We start from the raw sequence: 26,348 nt of genomic DNA, 5'->3' as shown, positions 1-26,348 counted from the left end.
TTCAAACCCAGCCCTGGCCAAAAACCACAAAAAAAAAAAAAAAAAAATTCCAGGAGACTTTTTTTTTTTTTTGCAGTTTTTGGCCAGGGCTGGGTTTGAAACTGCCACCTCTAGTATATGGGGCCAGCACCCTACTCCTTTGAGCCACAGGCGCCGCCCTCCAGGAGACTTTTTTGTTGAAACTGATAAATTGACTCTAAAATTTATATGGAAATACAAAGGACCCAGAACATCTAAATTTTAAAAACAAAACTGGAGGATTTATACAACATAATTTCTAAACTTATTATAAAGCTACAATATTAAGATAATGTGGTAAGAACAGGCATATAGATTAATGGAGCAGAATTAAAAGTCTAGAAATAATCTTTATATTTATAGCAAATTCATTTTCAACAAAGATGCCAAGGCAATTCAACAGGGAAAGGACAGTCTTCCCCCCAAATGGTGACTGGACAATGAGCAGCCATGTGCACTAAGAGCCTCAGACCATACACACAAATTAAGTGAAAATGGATCATAGACCTAAATAAAAAAGCTAAATCTAAAAAACAAAAAGAAAAAAGTAAGAGAAACTCTTTGTGATCCTGGATTAGGCAAAAGTGTCTTAGATACAATGCCAATGTACAGTTACTAGATTTGATAAAAATTTAAAACCTTTACACTTCTAAAGAAACCATTAAGAAAACGAAAAGACAGGCTATGAACTAAGGGAAAAATCTTTACAAATCATGTATCTGATAAGAGACTTGTTATATCCAGAATATATAAAAAGCACTTACAACTTAATAAGAAAATGACTTACAACCCAATTAAAAAACAGGCAAAAGGGCGGCGCCTGTGGCTCAAAGGAGTAGGGCGCCAGTCCCATATACCAGAGGTGGTGGGTTCAAACCTGGCCCTGGCCAAAAACTGCAAAAAACAAACAAACAACAAAAAAAAGGGCAAAAGATCTGTGTAGACATTTCACCAAAGATGTAAGAATGGCTAATAAGCACACAAAGAAATGTTTAACACCACTTGTCAACAGGGAAATGCCAACCCAAACCACTAGATACCCACTAGAACGGCACAACAAGTGCAGACTACGATGTACAGAAATGGAACCTTCATATATTGTTGGTGGCAATGTAAAATGGCACAGCCACTCTGAAAGATTAGCAGTATCTTAAAAAGTTAAACATAAAGTTTCCAAACACAGAGTTGAAAATACTATCCAGGACAGTATTTCCAACTCTAGGCATTTTCTTAAGAGAGAAATACACGTCTATACAAAGACCTGTATGTGAATGTACACAGCAACTTTAATTACAACAGTCCGAAATTATAAAGAATCCAAAAACCCATCAGTTAGTGAATTAAAAAATGTAATGTATCTATATGGTGAAATAGTATTCAGCAATGAAAAGGAACAAATTACCAATACTTTATAACATGGCTGAACCTCAAAAACATACTAAATAAGAGAAACCAATGCAAAAAGTCTATATATTACATGACTCTGCTTACGGAAAGCAGATCAGGGGTTGGCTAGTGGCAGGAGCAGGGATTGACTGACTGTAAGGGAACATGCTGGGGTAAAGAACATTCTAAAACATTGCATCATTGTGGTGATGGTTGCACAAGTCTATTCATTTACCAAAACTCAATAAAGTGTACACTTACAATTGGGTAATTTTATGGTATTAAATTATACCTTAATAAACCCGAAAGGGGGGAAAAAAACTAGTTAGGAGTATATGGATGAAAAAAGTTTGGCAACATAATAATTATTGAAACAGGTTGATAGGTAATGGGCGTTATTATACTATTTCTTCTACTTTAGTGTATGTTTGAAATTTTCATAATAAAAAGTTTTAAAATACCGGACATTTTTATATGCATAAAAAATTTTTATGCATATAAAAATGTCCCGGAGAGATAATAAAAATACCAAAGACTATTTACCTCTGATAAATGGATTAAGGGTAGCCCAGTGACTTCTTCATTATACAGCTTTTTAAAATTTTTCACATAAAAATTGTATATTTCCATGGCATATGATGATGTTTTAATATTTTATAGCTTTTTTATACTCACTTTTTTCCATGTACATGGATCACCCTTATTCAAAATAAATACACTTATATTTTAAGGAAGGAAGGAAATGGGTGTATCTAAAAATACTAGGAATTCCACTGAAGAGGTACAGCAAATGGGAGACAGAAGGTAAGAATGACACAGGGGATTCTAGTGCTGGGTTTGTGAATAATGAAGCAGATCACAATTCTTTTTTTTTTTTTTGAGACAGAATCTCATTATGTCACCCTGGGTAGAGTGCCGTGGCATTACAGTTCACAGCCACCTCAAACTCTTGGGCTTAAGCGATTCTCTTGCCTCAGCCTCCCAAGTAGCTGGGACTACAGCTGCCCGCCCACAACGCCCGGCTATTGTTTTGTTGCAGTTGTCATTGTGGTTTAGCTGGCTTGGGCTGGGTTCGAATCCGCCAGCCTCGGTGTATGTGACTGGCGCCGTAACCACTGTACTATGGAAGCCGAACCAGAGATCAGCAATTCTTAACTTCAGGGGTGTCACAAGGCCATCCGAGAGTGTCATAAAAGCTACAGACCCTGTTCCCAGAAAAAAACACTCTAATACACAGAATGTGACATAATGATTCCAGGAAAATCAAGGGTTCCTGATAGGACCTCTGTACTGGATACTGTTCCAATTTTGTGTGATTCTGTGACTTCATTATCCTCTATAGCCCTGAGAGCCTGTTAAAGAATGTCTGACCCACAGCTCATTTCTGTGAGGAAGGTAGGGAATAGCAAAGTACCTGCTTCTTGGGAAATTCCTTTATATCTTCCTTTAATTTTTAATTGACTCAGTAACTCCCACGTGTCAGTGTAAAAAGTCAATTAAGGGGTGGTGCCTGTGGCTCAAGGAGTAGGCCGCTGGCCCCATATACCGGGGGTGGCGGGTTCAAGCCTGGCTCCGGCCAAAAACTGCACACACACACAAAAAAAGTCAATTAAGCATTTAGTAAACAACTTTTGCACCTTTAGCTATGAAAGGAGTGGGAGTCCTAAGGGATGTGAACCAGCCCTTTCAATATCATTTTGCTTTTATTATTTGGTTTCCAAGTCACGAGACTGCAAAGGCAGCATGTCAAAGAACAAGGCGATGGCAATCTAGAAGCCTTTTGTGGTGTAATCTAATGCTCCATCAGTGGCAAAGATATGGGTGACCTGGAAAGTTATAAAGCTCAAGAGAATCAAGAATCAAGGTCTTTCCATCCCTGTTTTATTCTTGGGGTTTGGGCCTTCAGAAAAATCTCTTCTAAACATCACCCAATGAAGGGCTGCTAGGAAATACCCTTAACTACCCTAAATCTACCCTATCCTGTTTGAAAGATGTGAACAATTAATTTCTTCCAAAGAAAATAGGAAGTTTCTCTTGAGAACTGAAAATTACTTCATTCACTATTTCTCTGTAACAGGAAGTTAACCTTTTCTTTTCTAGAGCCCTCTGTCTTATAATCTCCTTTCCCATAGAGTCGCCTAGCAAATACAGTCTAGCCAATCACAAACTTTATGGTTTCTGTTCCACGCTTTTCCTGTTGCAAAAGCAGCACCTTCCTTAACGGTAGGTTAGGTTGTTCTTTTTCTTTTTCAAAGATACAGTCACCACTTTAAGATCACGTAACTGCTCCCCAGTTAAATTAAGAAAGAAAGAAGGAAAGAAAGAAAGAGAAAGAGAGATATGGATGGATGGATGGATGTGGGGGACAGGAAGAGAGGATAGGAGGGCAGAGGAGGGGAGGGGAGAAGAGAAGAGAAGAGGCTTTTGGAGGGTACAATTTAACAGTTAACTGAAATCAATGACTCAATCAGTTAAAGCTCCCTAAGAATTCAACCACACATGAATGATGGTTAATGACAGCTAAAGATCATTTACCAAGCAACTCCATGGAGCTAAAGAACACACAGAAAAAATACCCTCAAAACAAAAATCTAAGCCAAATTAGCCACAGGAGACTCTGAAAAGGTAGCCTTTATTTCAGAGCCCATAGATCACAATAAGGTGTAGAACAGAGACACACAAAAGAACTCAAAAACTGTTAGTTGGGGGTAGGGAAAAGCTGCAACAGGCTGTGGAAATCCAGGTAAAACTAATAGCCACCCTCACAAAGCAACAGGCAACCAGATTTAAACCTCGGGCCAGAAAGTGCAGAAATGTGGTGCCCTTCCTTCTCTGCACTGGGTATTTATACAAGAACTCTCAGCTAGCCCAAGCAACAGGCTTAGACAGTTCACCCCAGGCAGATTTCAAACTTTGGAGTAAAGTTACAAAGCATCCTCTCTGTGCTAGGCACTTTCGGCTCACATTTCATTTAATCATCACAACAATACTTTGAGGAGAATAGTATCCTGTTTCAAAAACAAGGAAACTGATTCAATATGAGATGATTAAAAAGCTCTGGAGATGAATGGTTGCATTCAGTTGCATAATGTGCATGTATTTAAGGCCAAGGAACTGTATAGTTAAAATGGTAAATTTATGCACATTTTGCTATAATTTTTTAAAAATAAGGTAACTGAAGGTTAGGGGGGGTAAACAGTTGGCCCCAAATCACAAAACCAGCCCAAAGCCACAAATGTAATCAGTGTCTGAAGTGGGATTCTAGTCCAGATTCTTATACTAAGTATAAGACCAGGAATTCCAACTCTGGGAGGTCTGTCAGTTTAATGCAAACAGGCTAGGTGAGAAACCATATTAGGAAGGCACAGAAGGAAGCAATGAAGAGGAATGAGAAGGAGCTGAGAAGTCCTGGGTGTCCCCATCCATGCCCCATTTGGGAAACACTGGTGTCAGCAAATGGTTCAGGGATCAAAGCAGATAAGGAGGTGGAAGGTGGCTCCTATTATTCATTTGTGGCCAGATGGCTCTGCTCATCCTGGGTCCTTCCCACCAGAGATCAAAACTCAACTTTCTCCAACATTCTGTGACCTCCTTCTTTAATACCAAGATCAAAGAGGAACGTTTGTCCAAGTTGTAAAGTAGAAACCAAGAGGCAACTTAATGCTGCTCTATCTCTACCGTACTTCCTGAGGCGATTAAGGGAATTCTTTTAAAGAGACTCCTCTGAGAAACACATTTAACCAAGGCCTGATGTCAGCACCTCAGCTCCAAGAAAACAGTGGCTCCTGTAGAAGATGTGCCTTGTGAGGCAGCTCAAGAGATCAGACAGACAACACAACCAACACAAGACAACCGCTTGGAAAGATGACAGGGATTATATATGTGGAAAAAACAATTAATCAGATTGTATAAGCATATTAGCAAAAGTCACCTTAAGCACAAGTGTTCTAAACCACAGGATTTTCTTTTTTTTTTTTTTTTTTTTTTTGAGACAATCTCATTTCTTTTTGGAGTGATAAAAATATTCTGGAAATAGACAATGGTGATGGTTGCACGACCTTGTGAATATACTAAAACACATTAAATTATAAACTTTATAGTATATGAATTACATCTATAAAAAAGACCATTAAAAAATACAGTGTGAACTATGATTGTAATATGTGAGCAAGTACAGAGTTTTATTCTCCAAAATCCAGTTTCTAGATTCCTAAGGCATGCCCTTAGTCCCCTGGGTGTCCCCATCAATGCCCCTTTTGGGAAACACTAGTGTCAGCAAATGGTTCAGGGATCAAAGCAGGTATGAAGGTGGAAAGTGGTTCCTATTATTCATTATTCCCAAGTTTGAACAAAATAATATTCTCAAGAATAGTTTTCCACAGAGGGACATATCAGTCTGCCTCTCAATTCAGACTCAGCTACATCACTCCATATCCTCTAACTTTATATAGTAATATAAATCCAGGGAGGGAGGGAGGCCAGGAAAATGAAACAGAACTTCAGTTTACCCCATCTATCTTCTCCTAGGTGGTGAAGTCTTGCTCTGCAGGTGTAGGAAACATCCACTACGCTAATATAGTCCTGGGAGATGGCAGCCCAACCCTTGGGGAAGAAGAGCCATTCACCAAAGAAAGAGAGGGAGGGAAAAGCCCACAAATACCACTTGAAACTTACAGTCACAACCCTAACTTTCAAAACAAATAATAAACCAAAACCCCCACCTATTCCCACGGCCACTGAATCCACCAGCTCAGTTCCTCTTTGGTTGTATGACTTGCCTCAGAAACCTATACCCCCCAAAGTAGAGCTACACATCCCCACTCCCAAAGGTTGTGAAATGGGTGTGCATGGGGTGTGGGGACTGTTCTGACTTCCATGTAATAAAGTGCTGACACAGCTCAATCTCAAGCCCATCTGTGAATTCACTTTGCCCCTTATTCACATACCCATGTAATAAACTTGCTTCCATGCCTTTTCACTATCTCACCCCCAAAGGAAGTTTTCTTTTCTTTTTTTTGGTGACAGAGTCTCACTTTGTCACCCTTGGTAGAGTGCCATGATGTCATAGCTCACAGCAACCTCAAACTCCTGGGCTCAAGCAATTCTCTTGCCTCAGCCTCCTGAGTAGCTGGGACTATAGACGCCCGCCACAAGGGATGGCTATTTTTTAGAGACAGAGCCTCACTCTTGCTTATGCTGGTATCAAACTCTTGACAAATAGGAAGTTTCTTACATGCACTCTTTAAGCTGGCCTCTGTACACATTATATATTCAGTTCCTTCAAATCAGTTACTGATTTCAGCATAGTACAATATTCCCAGGTAGCACAACAAACACTAAATCATTGTGCTGAGAACACATCCCAACTCCTTTCTATGGCCTCTCTGCAGACTAAGAACATGCTGGCCCCCCCTAATGTATGTCAGTGAATGGATGGGAAGTGGGCTTTACAGGACAATCTATTTCAAAATGCAATGGATCCAATTAAAGGCAACATCCACCCTGGTAACAGGTGTGCTTCTAGAAACATAGTTGCTCTTGTCTCCCTCCAGTTTCATCTCGGATCACTGTCTCCTATCCCAGCCCCTAGATTTCAACCCCTCCTGCCTTTTTGTCTGTTCCTCAAACATACCAAGCTCTCTCCCACCTTAGCCCTTTACTCTTGCCATTTCCTTTGCCTGGGTGGTTCCTTCTTGTCAATTAAGTTTCAACTCATATCACCTTCTCTGACCCCTCAATCCAAGTAGTTGAGTCACCTAGTCACCTCCAATCACTATCACTTCACCTTGCTGTCTTCACAGCACTTACCAGTGACATTACCTTGTTCACGTATTTACTTGTTCACTGCCTATCTCTTCAGATTAGAAAAGGTCCTCAAGGGTAGGCAACACTGACCCTCTTAGTTACAACTACATCCCTAGTTCCTGGAAGAGTAGGCACTCAAATATTTGTTGATTAAATAACTGTGGACTAGACATACGTATTGCTAGCTTATAACCCCTTAAAAATTTCTGAACAATGAGAAATTTCCCAGCGCAGTGCTAGAAATACTACTTTACTGAACTTTTTGCCTATAGTGAGAGAGGATGTAACTGCCTGTAAAGTTCTTACACCATCCTTGTTCTGAATGTAATGTAGAAAAATATGGGTTTCAACACACCACTTTTGGGATTTGCCCTTCTCATGGTTCAGACGGAAATCTGAGACCACAGAAACCAGATGAGGCTGTGAAATCTTTTACCTGACTTCTTAAGTTCTAAATGAGGAACCCATCATTAAACAAAAAAGATACATTATCAGTCAGCTAATAGTCAATAATCCACCTCTTTGGAGAAAATCAACTGTGAAGAACTTAAATAAGAATCTTCCTTTTAGGCGGGGCATGGTGGCTCATGCCTGTAATCCTAGCACTCTGGGAGGCTGAGGTGGGTGGCCTGCCTGAGCTCACAGGTTCAAGACCAGCCTGAGTCAGAGCGAGACCTCATCTCTAAGAAAAGCTGGGCATTGTGGTGGGTGCCTGTAGTCCCAGCTACTTGGGAGGGTGAGGCAACAGAATCACTTGAGCACAAGAGTCTGAGGTTGCTGTGAGCTATGACACCATAGTACTCTACCTTGGGCGACAAAGTGAAACTCTAACTCCAAAAAAAAAAACCAACCAGAATCTTCCTTTGCTAAAATCGAATGTCATTTTCTTTTCTCCGCATCTTGTCATTCACTTCCAGGATGAACTTATCTGCTGAGGAAGCAGGATATAAAAGACCCTAGAAATAATTTTGGATCAAATGATGCCAATTTTAGTTCTGGTCTCTTGACAAGCAGAATTTGAGCTGAACTTCTTCTGGAAGGCCCAGATTTATTTCTAAGGATTTTGTACCAAGAGGCTGCAAGTTCTGGAACCTCTTCCAAGCACAGTTCTTTTAATTCTACCCTTATCCACACCTAGGCTTCATCCTAATAACCCTTCATCCCCAAGGAGCTCTGTGTGTGGCCCTGTAGGAGTACGGGAAAGTGAGGTAGCCAGGTGGGGCTAGAAGTGTTTTTCAAAGGCCTAGTTCACAGACCACCTTCACCATTATCACTGGAGAAGTGATTCCTGGACATCACCTAACCCTACATAATTAAAATCTTTGTGAGTGGAACTCAGGAAACTGCATTTTTAACATGTCTTCCCCACACCCACACCGAGAGTGTTAGTAAAGTTTGAAAACCTGCGATTAAGAGTCCCTAGGAAAGAGGCAGGGAGTTGAGAAAAGACAGGAGAGGTAGGAGAGGATTTAGGGATGGAAGATGGGAGGTAGGTGAAGGCATGCTCTGGAATTGCAGCAGTCAAGAAGGGTGAGCGATGGAGACAGTTGTGGGTGGAAGCAAAAACAGGGCTGGGGCTGGGAGGTTGGTCAGAGAGGTCACATCCGCGCACTGATCAGGATGATAGGGAGGTGGGGAGAGCAGGGTATGGACGTGAGGGGGAGGAGCGAAAGTGGGAATAATGGGGTGGTCCTTCGGAGGGGTCAGGGCTGGAAGGCGAAAATGGAAAGTGAGGGTCACAGGGGGCGGGGACCAAAGTAGGACTAGGAAAGCGCTGAAGCAGTAGCCAAGGTCTCCCTCTGAAACGGCGCCTCCCACAAAACTCCGGGCCTTGACAAGCCTAAGTGCAGGGCCAAGGCAGGGGAGGAGCTTTTAGGGGAGGCAAGCCCAGTCAGAGATGGCCTTCAGGCTTGAGCCAGAGGTCCATGAGGTGGCTCGAGGCCAGGCACGAGGTGCTGGAAGGTCCTAGGATACCCCGGAGGGCCCCGCTTCAGCTCCGGCTCCCCGAGTCTCCTTCACTCACCATCACCGCCGCCATCTTGGATCCACGTGTCGCCGTGATGACGTCAGCGGAAGTGGTGCTTCCCTAGTAACCGAGTTTAACGCCGCAAAGTGGTCACCCAGCTTCCATAAATCTTGTGGTAGAGGTCAGCAGAGGGGCAAAAAAGTCTTAGCTCCTGGTCGACAGTCTGGTTTGAGCAGTCAGGTCGCTGATTAGGTGAAGAGAGAGAACGGTGTAACCCTGGGAGCCATATTAGCTCCTGGCAGAGACTGCTCTTCCTCCTACCCCGCTGCTTTGTGGGTAATGGGGGTGTGTGGAAACGTGCTTGCTCTTTGGGTGCCATCTTTACTATTGGCACGAAGACCCATTGCCAGGGTTACCTGATACCTAATTTGAGGGAGAGAGGTAGGCACTGGATTCCATTGGCAGCCTGATTCCGAGAATAATTTGTAATTATATATTTAAATATTTACTTGACTATCATATATTCGTTCTAATAGACTGTAATCTCTATAAAGGTATACCCTATCTTTTATTTAATCTTGCCTGTCTCATTCTCATCTGTAAAATGGGGAGATGATTATTATACTGTCACCATAGACTTATGGTGAAGAAGTCAATGACATAATATTACATAGGATGTATTCAATAAATAATTCTCAATATATCCTTTTGTAGACACCTTTTGGAATATGGTAAGTGCCAAATAAAATATGCTATTTATTAAAAGAATGAATGAAAAGCAACATATGAAGAAAAGCTAGTGGAAAAGTGGAATTTAAGACAAAAATAAAAATATAAACTTTATTTCTCAACATAAGGTCTATGAAGTCCAAGACACTTTTGCAGTGTTGATACCAACCATTTAGTACATCCCTAAAGAAGTGAGAGTCTGGGTGGCGCCTGTGGCTCAAAGGAGTGGGGCACTGGCCCCATATGCACGAAGTGGCAGGTTCAAACCCAGCCCAGGCCAGAAACTGCAAAAAAAGAAAAGAAAAAGAAAAAGAAGAAGTGAGGGTCCTGGGAATTTAACGATGTCAATGCAGTCTTTTTTATTATTAGCTGAAGAAGGGTTCCCCTTAAAGATTTTTTTTTAAATTAGGAAACAAAAAGAAGTCCAAAGGAGCCACATTGGGACTGAAGGAGGATGCCTAATGATTTCTCATTAAAACTCTCACAAAGTTGCCCTTATTTGATAGGAAGAATGAACGGAAGTATTATCATGGTAGAGGAGAATGCTCTGGTGAAGCTTTCCCAGGCACTTTTCTGCTAAAACTTTTCTCAAAACATTCTCATAATAAACAGATGTTATTGTTTTTTGGCCTGCCAGAGAGTCAACAACCCAAATTCCTTGAGCATCCCTCAAAACCTGCCATGACTTTTGCTCTTGATCAATCCACTTTTGACTTAACTGGACCACTTCCACCTCTTGGTCGCTGTTCCTGTGATTGTGCTTTGTCTTCAGAATCATACTGCTAAAGCTATGGTTTATCTCCTGTTATTTCTTCAAAGAAATACTTCAGAATCTTGACACTATTCGTTAACTTCCATTGGAAGCTCTTCTCTTGTCGGCTTTTGATATGGCTGCAAGGGTTTTGGCATCCACTGAGTAGAAAGTTAGTTCAATTTTAATTTTTCAGTCTGAACCCATTGAGATTTCTAAGTTGTTGGCTATTGTTTGTGCTGTTAATCATTGGACTACTTCAATTAGAGTATGAACAAGATGAATTTTTTCTTTACAAATTGATGGATGGTCTGCTGTTACCAGGTTTATCTTCAACATCATCCCATCCCTTTTTATTTATTTATTTATTTTTTTGAGACAGAGTCTCAAGCTGTCACCCTGGGTAGAGTGCCGTGGCATCACAGCCCACAGCAACCTCAAACTCTTGTGCTTAAGCAATTCTGTTGCCTCCCAAGTAGCTGTGACTGCAGATGCCCACCACAATGTCCAGCTATTTTTTTTTCTTGTTGCAATCGTCATTGTTGTTTAGCAGGCCTGGGCCAGGTTTGAACCTGCCAGCCTCGGTGTATGTGGCTGGCACCCTACCTACTGAGCTATGGGTGCTGCCTCCCCCTCCCTTTTTTGAGACAGAGTCTCAAGCTGTCATCCTGGGTAGAGTGCTGTGGCATCATAGTTCACAGTAATCTCCAGCTCTTGGGTTCAGGAAATCTTCTTGCCTCAGTTTTTCTATTTTTAGTAGAGATGGGATCTCACTTTTTTGCTCAGGTTGGTCTCGAACTTGTGAGCCCAAGCCATCCACCTGCCTTGGCCCCCCAGAGTGCTGGGATTACAGGCGTGATCCACGTGTCTGGCTCATCCCATCCATCTTAAAATGAGTTATCCATCTGTGAACTGCTGATTTCTCTGGGGTATTGTCCCCATAAATTTTTATAAAGTATCAATGATTTCACCATTCTTTCACTCAAGCTTTACCATAAATTTGATGTTTATTTTTTCTTGATTCAACTTTGGCAGAATTCATGTTACTCAGATAGGGGCTCTTTTCAAACTGATGTCTTATTCTTCTTAGTGTGTCAGACTAGGTCCTATTCAGACATATTATAACAAGTTAGTATGAGTTTATTTTCATATAAAAAATGAAAACAATGCACAGTATTTTCAAAATATGTGTTTTTCCATGAACTTTTGATGACCCCTCACTAGCACCATGTGGAAGAAAAGAATTCCCCAGTTGACCCAGTTGTTTTAGGTTTTGTGGTAGTTTGTGTGAGGTAATAGATCATTGAAACACATATTCATTAACTCCTGATCAACACATTCATTCTCAAGAGCAGATCAGATACCCACAGGGGAAGGAAGCTTGAGTGTCTGGGAGGGATTTGCTACAGTCTTACAGATAGTACGACTAGATTCCAGACCTGGAATCAATTTTCCTGGAACTTGGATCCTGGGTGTTGCCCACCATTTCTGACTGCCTGAAGAGGGTTGACTGACAAGGAACAAAGCTCCATAAATGGCCTGTTATTACTCAGTATTTCCATTTTTCCTTTCCTCATGCTTTGTATTTGTTTCTTTCTTTCTTTTTTTTTTTTTTCAGTTTTTGGCCAGGGCCAGGTTTGAACCTGCCACCTCCCGTATATGGGGCCGGTGCCCTACCCCTTTGAGCCATAGGTGCCACCCAGTGCTTTGTATTTTTTCCCCCAGAGGGTTTTCACATCACAGTCTCCTTTAGTGACATGAGCTAGAATCCTGGAGTTGGACTGCCTGGGTTCAGATCACATCTCCACCACTTATAAAGCCCCATAACATGGGCAAGTTTCTTTCTTTTCCTATTTTTTTTTATTGTGGTAAAATATACATAACATTAAATATTTATTATTTTAATTATTTTTAAGTGCACAATTCAGTATCATCAAGTACATTTATAATTGTTAGGATGGGAATTTGTACATGGGCTAGAGAAAGAATTCCCAATACAAATATTAGGATAGAAAGAAATACAAAGTTAATTTTACCATGAAGATTAGAATAGGTTTAAAGAAAGAAAGTTTATTTCACTTCCCAAATTGGGAAGGGCTCAACACAAGAGAAAGAAAGAAGTGTTGGAAGGGAGGGTAGGGGATTCAGGGTTTTTATTGGGAGGGGCAAAGAGAAAGAAAAAAGTAATAGTTGCCAACAGAGAGTAAAAACAGTTGTGAAGTTGTGCATCTGCTTTTTATTATTATTACTTTTTTCTCTTCTGTGTGGCCAGCTTTTCAGAGCCCTTGAAATGTGGTCTGGCAAGAGCTGGAGCAGAGAACTCATCAGCTTATGGCCCTTCAAGGTTATGAAACAAACTCTTAGAGATAGTAAGTTAAGCTTAAAGACACCAAGGTGAGTGGCTCAAAGGGGTAGGGCGCTGGTCCCATATGCCGGAGGTGGCGGGTTCAAACCCAGCCCTGGCCAAAAAAAAAAACCACACACACACACACAAAAAAAAGACACCAAGGTGAGCCCCACATGTTTAATCAAACCAAACAAAGGGGGAAGTTGTGCTGTGAGTTTCTTTCTTTCTTTCTTTTTTTATTTTTTTGAGACAGAATCTCACTTTCTTGTCCTTGGTAGAGTGCTGTGGCATCACAGCTCACAGCAACATCAAACACTTGGGTTTAAGGGATTCTCTTGTTTCAGCCTCCCAAGTAGCTGGGAGTACAGGTGCCCAGCTATTTTTGGTAGCAGTTGTCACTGTAGTTTGGCAGGCCCAGGCTGGGCTCGAATCTGCCAGCTCTGGTGTATATGGCTGGTGCCCTACTCATTGAGCTATAGTGCCCAGCCTGTGCTGTGAGTTTTATTCTTCAAAGGGGCAATTATGTGCTGTGAATCACTGGGTTATTACTAAAGTTTTGAGATACATAAAAATCAAGAAATGTAAAATCTGCGTGGACAGAAACAAATAAAACCCTCCTGGCAATACTTATAAGCCAAGGAAGTTGAAATTTGCACAAGTAAATCAGAAAGGATGCTGTGCACTATGTTTCTTAGAAGTGAAATAATGGAACATAACATAGTCTGTCTCAAAACTTTTGTAGTGACCTACATATTCCTCTTACTTACTTTCTGTTTGATAGTTTATCTTTCTCTGTTAGCTAGTTTATTTTCAAGGCCATGCTTTCAAAAATGTTGTATAATCATTACCATCATTCATCTCCAGAATCTTTTCATCTTCCCAAACTATAACTCTTTAACTGTTAAACACTAACTCCCCATTACACACATACCCCAAGCTCTGGTCACCATCAGTATCCTTTCTGTCTCTATGAGTTTGCCTATTCTAGTTGCCTCATATAAGTGGAATAATATTTTTCCTTTCATGTCTGGTTTATTTTATTTAGCATAGTATCTTCAATTAATGGTGCTGGGTAATCTAGCTATCTATGGGCAAAAGAATGAAATTCGACCTTTATCTCATACAAGACACAAAAATCAACCCAAAGTAGATTAAGACTTAAACATAAATCCTGAAAATCTAATACTACTAGAGAAAAATAGAGAAAGGGTTTATTTTTTATTTTAGGTTTTTTTTTTTATTGAGATAGATTTTCACTGTGTTACCCTCAGAAGAGTGCCATGGTGTCGCAGCTCACAGCAACCTCTAACTCTTGGGCTTAAGTGATTCTCTTGCCTCAGCCTCCCAGGTAGCTGGGACTACAGATGCCTGCTACAATGCCCAGCTATTTTTTTGTTGCAGTTGTCATTGTTTTAGTAGACCTGGGCTGGGTTTGAACTCGCCAGCCCCAGGGTATGTGGCTGGCGCCGTAACCACTGAGCTATGGGCGCCAAGCCGAAAAAAAGTTTCTTGACACTGTCCTGGGCAATGTTTTTCTTGGACATGCCACTAAAAGCACAGGCAACAAAAGCAAAAAGAGACAGGTGGGATTGCATCAATCTAGAAAGCTCTACACAGCAAGGGAAACAACAATAGAGTAAAAAGGCAATTTACAGAATGGGAGAAAATAATTGCAAACCAAATATTTTCTGGTAAGGGGTTAATACTCAGAATACATAAGGAACCCAAACAATTCAATAGCAAATAAACAAACAAAATAAATAACCTGATTTTAAATGGTCAAAGTATCTGAACAGACATTTCTTCAAAGGAGATATACAAATGGCCAACAGGTAAATGGGAAGGCATTTAACAGGGAAATATAAATCAAAAACTACAATGACATATCATCTCACACTTGCTAGAATGGCTTTTTATCAAAAAGTCAAAAGATAACAAGTATTGGCAAGGATAAGAAACAAAGTTAACGCTTGTACAATGTTGGTCAGAATATAAATTGGTATAGCCACTATGGAAAACAGTATGGGGGTATCTCAAAAAACTAAGCATAGAACTACCGCATGATGCAGCAATCCCAGTTCTAGATATGTGTACAAAGGGGATGAAATTAACATCTGCACCCCCATGTTCACTGCAGCATTATTCACAATAACCAAGATGTGGAAACAACCTAAGTGTTCATCAGTGGATGAATGGATAAAGAGAAGCATACATACCCAGTGGAATATTATTCAGTCTGAAAAAGAAAAATATCCTGCCATTTGCAACGACATGGATGACATTATGCTAAGTGAAATAAGCCAGACACAAAAAGACAAATACTGCATGATCTTGCTTTTGTGGAATCTAAAGAAGTCAAAATCACAGAAGCAGAGAGTGGGTTGGTGGTCTTCACAGACTAGGAGGAGGGCAAAAAAGCGGAGATATGAGTCAAAGGGGACAAAGGTTCAGTTCTGCAGCATGAGTACAATGTAGACACCTAATAAGTTGTACAGCATATGACAAGTTATTAATACTGTATTTTATACTTCAAATTTGCTAAGAGAGTTGATCTAAGTATTCTCACCACACACAAAAAATCATAAATATGTTGTGACAATGAATATGTTAATTAGCTTGATTGTGGGAATAATTTTACCATGTATATATGTATCTCAAAACATTACATTGTACACCTTAAATATATATAATTTTTATTTGTCAGGATACAAAAAAAAAAAAAAGGAGTATAACCCTAGAATGGTCTCAGAGGTCCATGAGGGTGAGATGAAAGCTACAAGGCTTCTGAAGTTCTAAGCCTCAGAATCCACATCAGTTCTGTCACATTCTATTGGGCAAAACAGGTCACAACGTGAGTTCAAAGTGGGAGGGGACCACACTAGGGCATGAATTCAAGAAGGCATGGTTCTTTGGGGGCCGTTTATACAAATCCACTGTGCCATCCTTGCACTGGCCACTTTCCCTCTCTCTCCCCCAGCCCTCTGTGGGAGCCTTCTAACTGGACTTCCTACTTCCGCTCATCACCTCTAATCTCTATTCTCCAGTAAGCAACCAAAGCAGTCTTTTAAACACAAGAATTGGACCATGTTTCTTCTCTGTTTAAAACTCTGGGATGGCTCGGCGCCTGTGGCTCAAGTGGCTAAGGCGCCGGCCACATACACCAGAGCTGGTGGGTTCAAATCCAGCCCGGGCCTGCCAAACAACAGTGACAACTACAACCAAAAAATAGCTGGGCGTTGTGGCGGGCGCCTGTAGTCCTAGCTACTTGGGAGGCTGAGGCAAGAGACTCGCTTAAGCCCAGGAGTTGGAGGTTTCTGTGAGCTGTGATGCCACAGCACTCTACCCAGGGCGACAGCTTGAGGCTCTGTCTCAAAAAAAAAAAAAAAAAGTAAAGCTCTGGGGTGCTTCCATTGTAATTAACGTGAAATCCTGGGTCCTCGCCATAAAATCCCAGATCATACATGGCTCCGTATGATCTGGCCTCTTCGCCTGTCTCACACTCTAGCCACACACACCTCCTTGGAACTTGCCACGTTCATCTCCACCTCAGGGTCTTTGTGCTTGCAGTTTCTTTGTCTTGAATCCTCTTTGTCAACATTTTGTATGGTTGGCTTCTTCTCATGTGTATATTTCAGCTCCATTGTGGGAGATGTTCCCTGACCACTTCAGTATATACATAAAATTTTGTTATTTGTTACTGTCTATCTCCCATGAAGGCCTGGGCTGGGTCTGTGCTTTTCCAAACTATGTCTCTGTTAAGCATGTATTCAAAAAATGTTTGTTTAATTCATTATGAATTAATTGCAAACCTCAGTCAGTTGGGAATAGGTCCAGTGGAGCTCCCAGAGTAAAGCGGCTTAAGCTAAAAGTTTACTTTTCCCTGTCTGAGTCTGGGTTCCCCTGAAGCAGACTCTGAGACAAGGATTCAAGTGATAGTAGTTTGTTTGGGAGATTAAAGGACAAGAAGGCAGTAGTGTGTAGAAGCCAGCTTATAACACTTGCAAGAGCCAATAGTTAAATTTTTAGGAATCTTGTGAGCTGATTGTTGAACATAGGCATTATTGAAAATTCAATTGTATAAAGTTAAAAAATAAATTATATTAAAATGCAGGTAATTATCAAAACTCATCACTTCCTAATTGTTTACATCTATTTTGTCTGTATGATGGAAACACTGTCAAGTGGCCAGCTACTGAACATCTCTTCCCAGCTCAGTGTCCAGAAGCTTTGGGTTGGTAGCAAGGCTTACAGGTTGGGTCCAGGTCTGCTCCACCTGTCATTCATTTTCCAGGTACCATGTTCTTTTCAGGGCAAAAGGCTGGAGGGCAAGTTGAGCCCACAGGTACATTTCAAGCCTCTGCTTGCACCCCATCAACTAACATTGGCTAAATCAAGTCCCATAGCCAAGTTCAACATTAATGGGACAGGGAAGTGTATTCCTCCCTTTGGATCACAAACCACAAGGGCAAATCCCCATCAGAAGACCCTGAGCTTTGCTTTTGAGTACCCAAAGACACTTCCCAAATAAGAAAGCAAGAGAGAAATTAATTACCACTATGTAAGGGGAAACACTGCTAGCTTTATTTTCCACTGTTCCTCAATTTCCAGTTTTTAAGGTTAGACCCCTATACTACTCAAAGTACAGAATCAATTCAGTACGGGGGTTTATGGGATCCTGGGGCGGGGGGATCATGTAATGTAGAACCTTCAGGGGATACAATAATGGAGAAAGGTGTCATTTGCTCCCCACCCCTTTGTCTCCCTCTTCCTATCTTTCTCTCAATGATAAAAGCTGAGGGAATATTTGGGAAATGTCTGCCAGCTCCTTGTCTTCTCTGCTTCCTACTCAAGCCTCCTTCCCCTCTACTGGGAGCTTCCCATGAAGGATACCAGACACTTCCCAGCAGTTCTGTCTCCAGACCCCAGGATTCCTGCAATGATGGATACCATCCTAACAACTAAGATGGCAGCTTGGTTATGGGCCCCCAGCTCTGGGGGAGACGTAGACTGACCTGCTCATATGCCATCTTCTGGCAGGAAAGTCGGAGTCCTAGATGATGAAAAATCACTCTTGTCACCCTAGCAGATCCACCTCCTTAGAGGCTAAACCCATCCAGCATCTTGACACCAAGGTCAGCACCCGAGGATGCTCACGCCCTCACCCTCAGAGCCTGTGGAAACGCTACCTTACATGCCAACAGGGACCTTGCAAATGCAGTCCGGGATCCTGAGATGGAAAGATTATTCTGGATTATCCATGTGGGTGCAATGGGCTCTTACAAGTTAAAGAGGGGAATGGGGGACTCAGAATCAGATGAGTGGAGATGTGATGATGAAGCGGAGTTTGGAATCGTGTCGAAGGGAACCGTGAGTCCAGGAATGTGAGCAGCCTCTAGAAGCTGAAAAAGGCAAGGGAACAAATTCTTCCTGAGAGCCTGCAAAAGGAACATAGCCCTGCCAACCCATTTCAGACTTCTGACCTCTGCAATTGCTAAGATAATAAATTTGGGTTGTTTTAAGCCATCCAGTTTATGATGATTTGTTATAGAAGCAATAGGTAGCCAGTAACTATTTAGGGTGAGCCTCAAACCCCACTCTCTTTTGAACTTTTGGTCTCTGGGGGGGCCCTTCTGCCCTTCTGACTTGTCATACAGCAAGAAGGCAAATATTCAGGAACTGGAAGGCCAGGAAAGCCAATGTTTTGGTAAAGGCGTTGGCATTTATATTTTTTATTTAAATACTATCTCATCATTTTCAAAGTTTCCCATCTAATCCACAGCTGTAACTGAAATCCAACCATTTCAGGCAATAGAAATATCGACTTGGGGTCTCCTGAGAATGGCAGATTGTGCATCTGCTAGAGTCAAAAAAAGATTGTCCAGTCCAACCTGCCCACTTGACAGATGAAACTGTGGGCGGGCGTCTAGGAGTAGGAAGGGTAGGTAGCCCCGGCAGATGATGCTGGAGCCACCTCAGGCACCACTGGGGCTCCGGGCCCCGCCCTGGTCCTGCCTGTCATGGCTGCTGTTGGTACTGGCTCTCGGTGGCCGTGTAAAAGTCGTCCAGCACACTCTGGATGTATTCAAAGGTGGGCCGCTCCTCTGGGCGGTTCTTCCAGCAGCGCGTCATGATGCTGTAGAGCTCCTCGGGGCAGTGCTCCGGTCGAGGCATCCGGTATCCACGCTCCAGTGCTCGGATCACCTCGGGGTTTGACATTCCTGAGAAGGGGCGGCAGAATTAAAAAGGAAGGAGTTGGGAAATGGCAGATGCTATGGCCTCCTAATCACCATTGCACCTCTCCTCTCTCCGCCCACGGTGAAAGCCAGATCCTCCTTGACACCATTATCTGACCTTGGGGTCAAGATGCTGGATGGGTTTGGCCTCTAAGGAGGTGGATCTGCTAGGGTGACAGGAGTGATTTTTCATCATCTAGGACTCTGACTTTCCTGCCAGGAGATGGTATATGAGCAGGTCAGTCTACCTCTGACAAGGGAGGGGCCTGGGACCCAGTTTTGGCCAATGGGAGCAGTGAGGGAGGCCTGTTGGGAGATTTCCGAGAAAGGTTTCCCCTCTTATTAAATGAGAGGATCTGGAGGACACACCCTGTGTCCCTTCCTTTGGACACTGCGGGATACTTGTGATACTTGGAGCTGCAACAGCCAACAGAGGAACTAACCCAGAGTCCTGATAGCTGTTGAGCTACTAAACTAACCAGTTGCCAGTGCCATGCTTCTTATGGTGGGGAATAATAACTTGCCTCTTGCCACTTAATCTATCATTTTGTTGCTTGCAGCCTAGACAGGGGCCTATAACCCACTGCCTGATTTTGACAAGTGTACCCTCAAGACAAAACGGTGTCATCTTATTAGTGGGACTATTTCCTTGTTTAATTTAAGTATATATAAGTTATTCATAACAAAAACCATTAAATGTCTATGGTTCCTAATTTTATATTATCAGTATTGAATTCCAAGTTCATATATTCAAGTGCTTCTTTTAAACATCTTCACCTGGATGCCTTTAAGTCACCTTAAATTTAACAGGGCTAAGACTGAGCTTTTGGATTTCTACCCCTAGACCATTACCTACCCTGGTGCTCACAGCCAGGGTAATTATCCTCGCTTCTCCCTTTCTTGCCTCCTATGTCAGCAAGTCATATCTTTTCTTCTTTTTTTTTTTTGTAGAGACAGAGTCTCACTGTACCGCCCTCGGGTAGAGTGCCGTGGCGTCACACGGCTCACAGCAACCTCCAGCTCTTGGGCTTACGCGATTCTCCTGCCTCAGCCTCCCGAGTAGCTGGGACTACAGGCACCCGCCACAACGCCCAGCTATTTTTTGTTGCAGTTTGGCCGGAGCTGGGCTTGAACCCGCCACCCTCGGCATATGGGGCCGGCGCCCTGCTCACTGAGCCACAGGCGCCGCCCATATCTTTTCTTCTTTTAAAACACAACACCGGTTCATCAACTTACCTCTGTGGCCAAAGCCACCATCCTGTCCAGGCCATCACCATGTGTACCTAGGCCACTGCTATGGTTTCTGTGACTTCCTCATGGGCTGTCACCCTGTTCTCCATCCCCACCCCCCATTCACTTTCTGAGCTGCTTTGGCATTACTTAAAAACGGAAGTCAGATGATGCCACTTCCCAGCACAAAACCCTGCAGTGGCTTCCCATATTGTGAGACTGACACCCACACTCTTTGCCATGACCCTGGGCCCCTGCCAATTTCATCATCTACCATCTGTTCTCATTCCTTGTGTCCAGGTACCTGGCACCCCCGAGCCCTCAGGGGCTTCTACCTGAATCCTTTTCCCAGATCTTCACTCGGCTCAACTGAAACCTGCTCCTGTCTACGGGACCCCCTTGTCAGAGGCTCTCACATCCCCCTGCTTTCTTTTCTTTTTGTTTAGGGCATGTTCTTTCAGGTTAGAGAGTGAGCTCCTTCTGCATAGGTGCTCGGGACCAGTGACCTCGTGTCTCCCTGTATCCTCAGTGCCTAACGCACGGTAGGAAGTCAGTAAATACTCTTGACTGAAGCCGCATCTACATCAGCATTTTTCAACCTTTTTTTTTTTAAATCTCATGGCACACTGGAACCTATACTTAAACTTCCACGGCATGCTTAAATCATGTTGATCCCCCCCCCCAAAAAAAAAATAGAGCAAAAAAAGGAATATATTTGCTGTGTTTTGAACTTCTTTCAAAAATAATTTAATTAATGATCTTTAAAATTTTTCACAGCATAACTAAGATCCTCTCCTTAGCACACCAGTGTGCTGTGGCACACTGGTTAAAAATCACTGATCCACATCTCTTATTTCTAACCCTTAACAACCACTTCTTCCAGGTAGATATCATTAACTACAGTTTTTACAGGTGAAGATACTGGGGTAGGACAGGTGAAGTGACTCTCAAAGTATGACAGTTAATGGGGACAGGGTTCAAATTCAGCACGGTTATATAAAAAGTTAGGGGCCCTTTATGTCCCTCTTGCCCATCTCCCAAGAGGAGAGATACAGATACTCCAAGAGACATCCCAGCCAAAAAAGGAACAGAGGACAGCCTTATTTACTGAGTGCCAGGTAATCCATGTGTTGGGTACTGTTGGGCACATCTTTTTTTTTTACTGATAAGCTGCTAAATTGGAGGTACATTTTTGTGTGTCCACAGGCCTAATTGATGTGGGGCTCTGCCCACAGATGTGGGGATACATTAAAATATTCCACGAGTGGGGCAGCGCCTGTGGCTCAGTGAGTAGGGCACCGGCCCCATATGCCGAGGGTGGCGGGTTCAAACCCAGCCCCGGCCTGCAACAAAAAAAAAATAGCCGGGTGTTGTGGCGGGAGCCTGTAGTCCCAGCTGCTTGGGAGGCTGAGGCAAGAGAATCGCGTAAGCCCAAGAGTTAGAATCGCGTAAGCCCAAGCTGTGAGCCGTGTGACGCCACGGCACTCTACCCCAGGGCGGTACAGTGAGACTCTGTCTCTACAAAAAAAAAATATATATATATTCCACGAGTGGTTGCTAAACACCTGCTACATGCCACGCACAGAGACATGTGGGAAGGAATACAGACACGGTTCTGGCCTCATGGAGTGTAGTCTGATGGGGAAAATATCAAACAAATGCAGTTATCAATTGTGCTGAATGCCATGATTGAATTTGGATTCACTCAAGGACCCAGAAAGCCACATGTGGCCCCAAGGCTGCAGGTTCCCCACTCCTGGCAGAGGTGAAGCTGAAGAAGCAGACAGGGGCAGGTCTTATAAGGCCTGCAGGCTACATCGGGAGTTTGGGATTTTGTCCTAATTATAACGGGAGACCATTAAAGAGTTAGAAGTGGAGAAGGGACTTGATGAGCTTCACAGTTTAGAACAATCCCTGAGGCTGCAGGATGGGAGTGGGAGGAGGCAGCAGGGCTGAGCGGGAGGCTTCTGCAGCATCCTCAGGAGAGGCAATGCTGGTCCAGATGTGCTGGAGGCTGACTTGGGATATGTTTTGGCCAGAACCTTGTGACTGCTTGGATGTTATAAGGGCTGAGAGAGAAGGAAGGGTCAGGGAAAGCTGCTAATTCCAGGCTTAAGGTATTGGATGGATGGCAGTGCCTTTAATCTAGAGGGGAAATGTGAGAGGAACAGGGGTGGGGACCCAGAAATCAGTCTGAATGGATACACTGCCAAGATGCAGTCCTTGCCAGGCTGGACCCTGGAAGCAGACCCCAGCTAAAGCCTCCCTCCCTACCTGGGTAAGGGATCCGGCCGTAGGTGACGATCTCCATTAACAGGATACCAAAGGACCAGACGTCAGACTTGATGGTGAAGGAGCCAAAGTTGATGGCTTCAGGAGCTGTCCACTTGATGGGGAACTTGGCCCCTGCAGGATTGGACAGAGCAGAGTCAGGGGCAGACCAGGGAGCAGGCAGGGCTGGGTATCTGTTGAGGGAAGGGAACAGGACAGGGGCGACAGCTGCCAACATCTCCCCCTGCAGAACTGTGATTTCCCTGCAATGCATCTCCCTGTGGAAGAAGGGACATCTGTCCTGGGAGCAGATGGTTAAAGTTAGGGAAGGCCACTTCCCTGATGCAACTGATATTTCAGCAAACTATAACTTAGAAGGGTGGGTCCTAGAGGTCACAGAATCTCTGGGGACAGAAGGGCTTCAGGGGACCTTGAGTCCAGGTCACAGCTGATACCTCAGTCCCCTTTCCCCTGGCAATTCGGCAGGGGAGGATTTTGGATCTTTGCCTCAGAGGTTTCCATCAGTCGCTAGGTGTCTCCTCCTTTTAACTGGTCTGAGATGGGCTCACTTCGCCTTTTCTTAGAGTGTATCTTTATTATATTATGGCTAGTAAACACGGTCTACACGATAAAATAAATGTTCTTTGGAATTTAATAAGAGCTGCTTTATGACCGAATACATTGTCAAGTGTTGTATGAAAATGCTTTCGATTCTGTTGAAAATGCTGTTTGTGTGCACAGGCCGGTGTGTGCAGAGGTGTGCATGTTTCTCCTTTCGTGTGCACAGGCCATGTGTGCAGAGGTGTGCATGTTTCTCCTTTCGTGTGCACAGGCCGTGTGTGCAGAGGTGTGCATGTTTCTCCTTTCGTGTGCACAGGCCGTGTGTGCAGAGGTGTGCATGTTTCTCCTTTCGTGTGCACAGGCCGTGTGTGCAGAGGTGTGCATGTTTCTCCTTTCGTGTGCACAGGCCGGTGTGTGCAGAGGTGTGCATGTTTCTCCTTTCGTGTGCACAGGCCGTGTGTGCAGAGGTGTGCATGTTTCTCCTTTCGTGTGCACAGGCCATGTGTGCAGAGGTGTGCATGTTTCTCCTTTCCTTCCTTCCTTTGGCTCTGCAGAGTTTTATTTCCTGCTTTTCCCTTCCTGGTTTAGAAATTATACATTCTACTTTTACTCTTTTAGTGGTTACCCTTAGTCAACAGATTTTTTACTTGTGGTGTAACAAACATGAAATAAAGTGCACAAATCTTTAATGTACAACTTGATACATCTTTATAAGTCTATACCCTGTAATCATCACCCAGTTGAGATGTTGAACATTCTCAGGATTTTAGAAGGCTCCTTCCTGCCCTCTCAGTGGATGGCTCTTGAGGTTAAGTAATTCCCTGGTGCTTTAGGTGACTGCTATTCCAACCTCCATTGCTATCAATGGATTTTGCTTTTTTTTTTTTTTCTTTAACAGCTTTATTGAGATATAATTCACAAACCACAAAATTCACCCCCCCCACCTTTTCATTTTTTTTAAAGACAAGGTCTTGGGGGGCGGCGCCTGTGGCTCAGTGAGTAGGGCACCGGCTCCATATGCCGAGGGTGGCGGGTTCAAACCCAGCCCCGGCCAAACTGCAACAAAAAATAGCCAGGCGTTGTGGCGGGCGCCTGTAGTCCCAGCTGCTTGGGAGGCTGAGGCAAGAGAATCCCGTAAACCCAAGAGTTAGAGGTTGCTGTGAGCCGTGTGACGCCACGGCACTCTACCCGAGGGCAGTATAGTGAGACTCTGTCTCTACAAAAAAAAAAAAAAAAAAAAGACAAGGTCTTGGCTAGGCACAGTGGCTCATGCCTGTAATCCTAGCACTCTCGGAGGCCAAGGTGAGTAGATCACTTGAGCTCAGGAGTTCAAGACTAGTCTGAGCAAGAGCTGGGACTACAGACACCCACCACCATACCCAGCTAGCTGGGCATGATGGTGGGTGTCTGTAGTCCTAGCAACTGGGGAGGCTGAGGCAGAAGAATTGCTGACGTCCAAGAGTTTGAAGTTGCTGTGAGCTATGATGATGCCTTGGTACTCTACCCAGGGTGACAGAGTGAGACTCTTTCTAAAAAAAAAATAGACAAGACAAGATCTCACTGGGTTGCCCAGGCTAAAGTGCAGTGGTACAAACATAGCTCACTGGAGCCTTGAACTCCTGGGCTCAAGTGATTCTCCTGCCTTAGCCCCTGAGTAACTAGGATCCACCATGCCTGGATAATTTGTAAATTATTTGTAGAGATGGTTTTTGCAGTCCTAAACAGGCTGGTCTTGAACTCCTGACCTCAAGCCATCCTCCTGCCTCAGCTTTCCGAAGTGTTGAGATTTCAGGTGTGAGCCACTTGTACCCGGCCTAAAATCCACCCATTTAAAGTGTTCCATTTAATGGCTTTTAGGATATTCACAGAGTTGTGAATTTTAGAATATTTTCACCTCCCCACATAACCCCCACAATAGCAGTTACTTGAATTTCTCCCAAATTCCCATGGCCGGCCCTAGGCAACAACTTATCTATTTTCCATGTCTTTAGATCTGCCTGTTCTGGACATTCCATGTAAAGAGAATCACACAACATGTGCCTCTGTGTCCGGCTTCCATTTAGTATATTCTCAAGGGCATCTGTGTTGAAGCATGTTACAGTACTTCATTTTATTTTATGGCCAAACAGTATTTCATTTCCTGGCGGACATTAATTAGGGTTCCTCCCATTTCTTGGCTATTAGGAATAATGTCACTTGAGCATTTGTATACAAGTTTTGTCTGTTTTTTTTTTTGTGCAGTTTTTGGCCGGGGCTGGGTTTGAACCTGCCACCTCTGCGTCCTACTCTTTTGAGCCACAGGCGCCACCAGTTTTTGAATTTCAGTAAAATGGAACCATCTAGTGCCTACTCTCTTTTTGTTTAATTTTTTTCATTTCGACATTATGTTTGTGAGAGCTGCCCATTTTGCTCAAATACCACAGGTGTGTGCTTTTCCGTGGCTGCATGGTATTATGTTGTGTGAATATACCACAATTTATATATCCACCTTCCCATATATGGACATTTGGGTTCTTCCCACTTTTTGTCTATCAAATTGCTCTTACCCTTAATTTCAACGTGTATTTGCCTAAGTCTGAAATCAATCACTACTTCCCAATCTAGTCTAAAATCTCCTTCTCAGATGGGTGAGGTGGTTCATGCCTATAATCCTAGCACTCTGGGAGGCAGAGGTGGGTGGATTGCTTGAGCTCAGGAGTTCAAGACCAGCCCGAGCAAGAGTGAAGCCCCATCTCTACTAAAAATGGAAAAGAAAATCTAGCTGGGCATTGTGGTGGGCACCTGTAGTCCCAGCTACTTGAGAGGCTGAGGCAAGAGAATCACTTGAGCCCAAGAGTTTTGGGTTTTGTAAGCTATGACACAACAGGACTCTACCCAGGGTGATAGAGTAAGACTCTGTCTCAAAAAAAAAAAAAAAAAAAAAGGCGGTGCCTGTGGCTCAAAGGAGTAGAGCGCCAGTCCCATATGCCAGAGGTGGCGAGTTCAAGCCCAGCCCTGGCCAAAAACTGCAAAAAAAAAAAAAAAAAAAAAGCCCCCAAACAAAACAAAACA

The 26,348-nt window shown here is 43.2% G+C and overlaps 2 protein-coding genes across 7 annotated transcripts in view; both read right to left on the bottom strand.

Annotated features, from left to right (window-relative positions):
* TM9SF4 (transmembrane 9 superfamily member 4) overlaps positions 1 to 9,482 on the bottom strand; it is a 52,694-nt gene extending 43,212 nt beyond the window's left edge. The window contains exon 1 of one of the 2 annotated variants that reach the window (XM_053573591.1): positions 9,233 to 9,482. In XM_053573591.1, the coding sequence (XP_053429566.1) occupies positions 9,233 to 9,247 (15 nt within the window). In that variant the 5' untranslated portion in view covers positions 9,248 to 9,482. Of the gene's footprint in view, positions 1 to 8,949; positions 8,970 to 9,232 lie in introns of those variants that run through there. The other variant, XM_053573593.1, reaches the window with a different exon arrangement.
* Positions 9,483 to 16,966: 7,484 nt separating this feature from the next.
* Positions 16,967 to 26,348, bottom strand: part of HCK (HCK proto-oncogene, Src family tyrosine kinase) — a 46,892-nt gene continuing 37,510 nt past the window's right edge. For 3 of the 5 annotated variants that reach the window (XM_053574402.1, XM_053574403.1, XM_053574399.1), the window contains exons 12-13: positions 22,740 to 22,871; positions 18,716 to 19,220 (exon numbers count right to left, since the gene is read on the bottom strand). In XM_053574402.1, the coding sequence (XP_053430377.1) occupies positions 19,018 to 19,220; positions 22,740 to 22,871 (335 nt within the window). In that variant the 3' untranslated portion in view covers positions 18,716 to 19,017. Of the gene's footprint in view, positions 18,402 to 18,715; positions 19,221 to 22,739; positions 22,931 to 26,348 lie in introns of those variants that run through there. The other 2 variants (XR_008376567.1, XM_053574400.1) reach the window with 2 other exon arrangements.

The sequence above is a fragment of the Nycticebus coucang genome, chromosome 21 (assembly GCF_027406575.1).
Source record: "Nycticebus coucang isolate mNycCou1 chromosome 21, mNycCou1.pri, whole genome shotgun sequence".
NCBI lineage: Eukaryota > Metazoa > Chordata > Mammalia > Primates > Lorisidae > Nycticebus > Nycticebus coucang.
The sequence above is the reverse complement of the archived record's forward strand: the minus strand, read 5'-3'. Positions and strand labels throughout refer to the sequence as shown.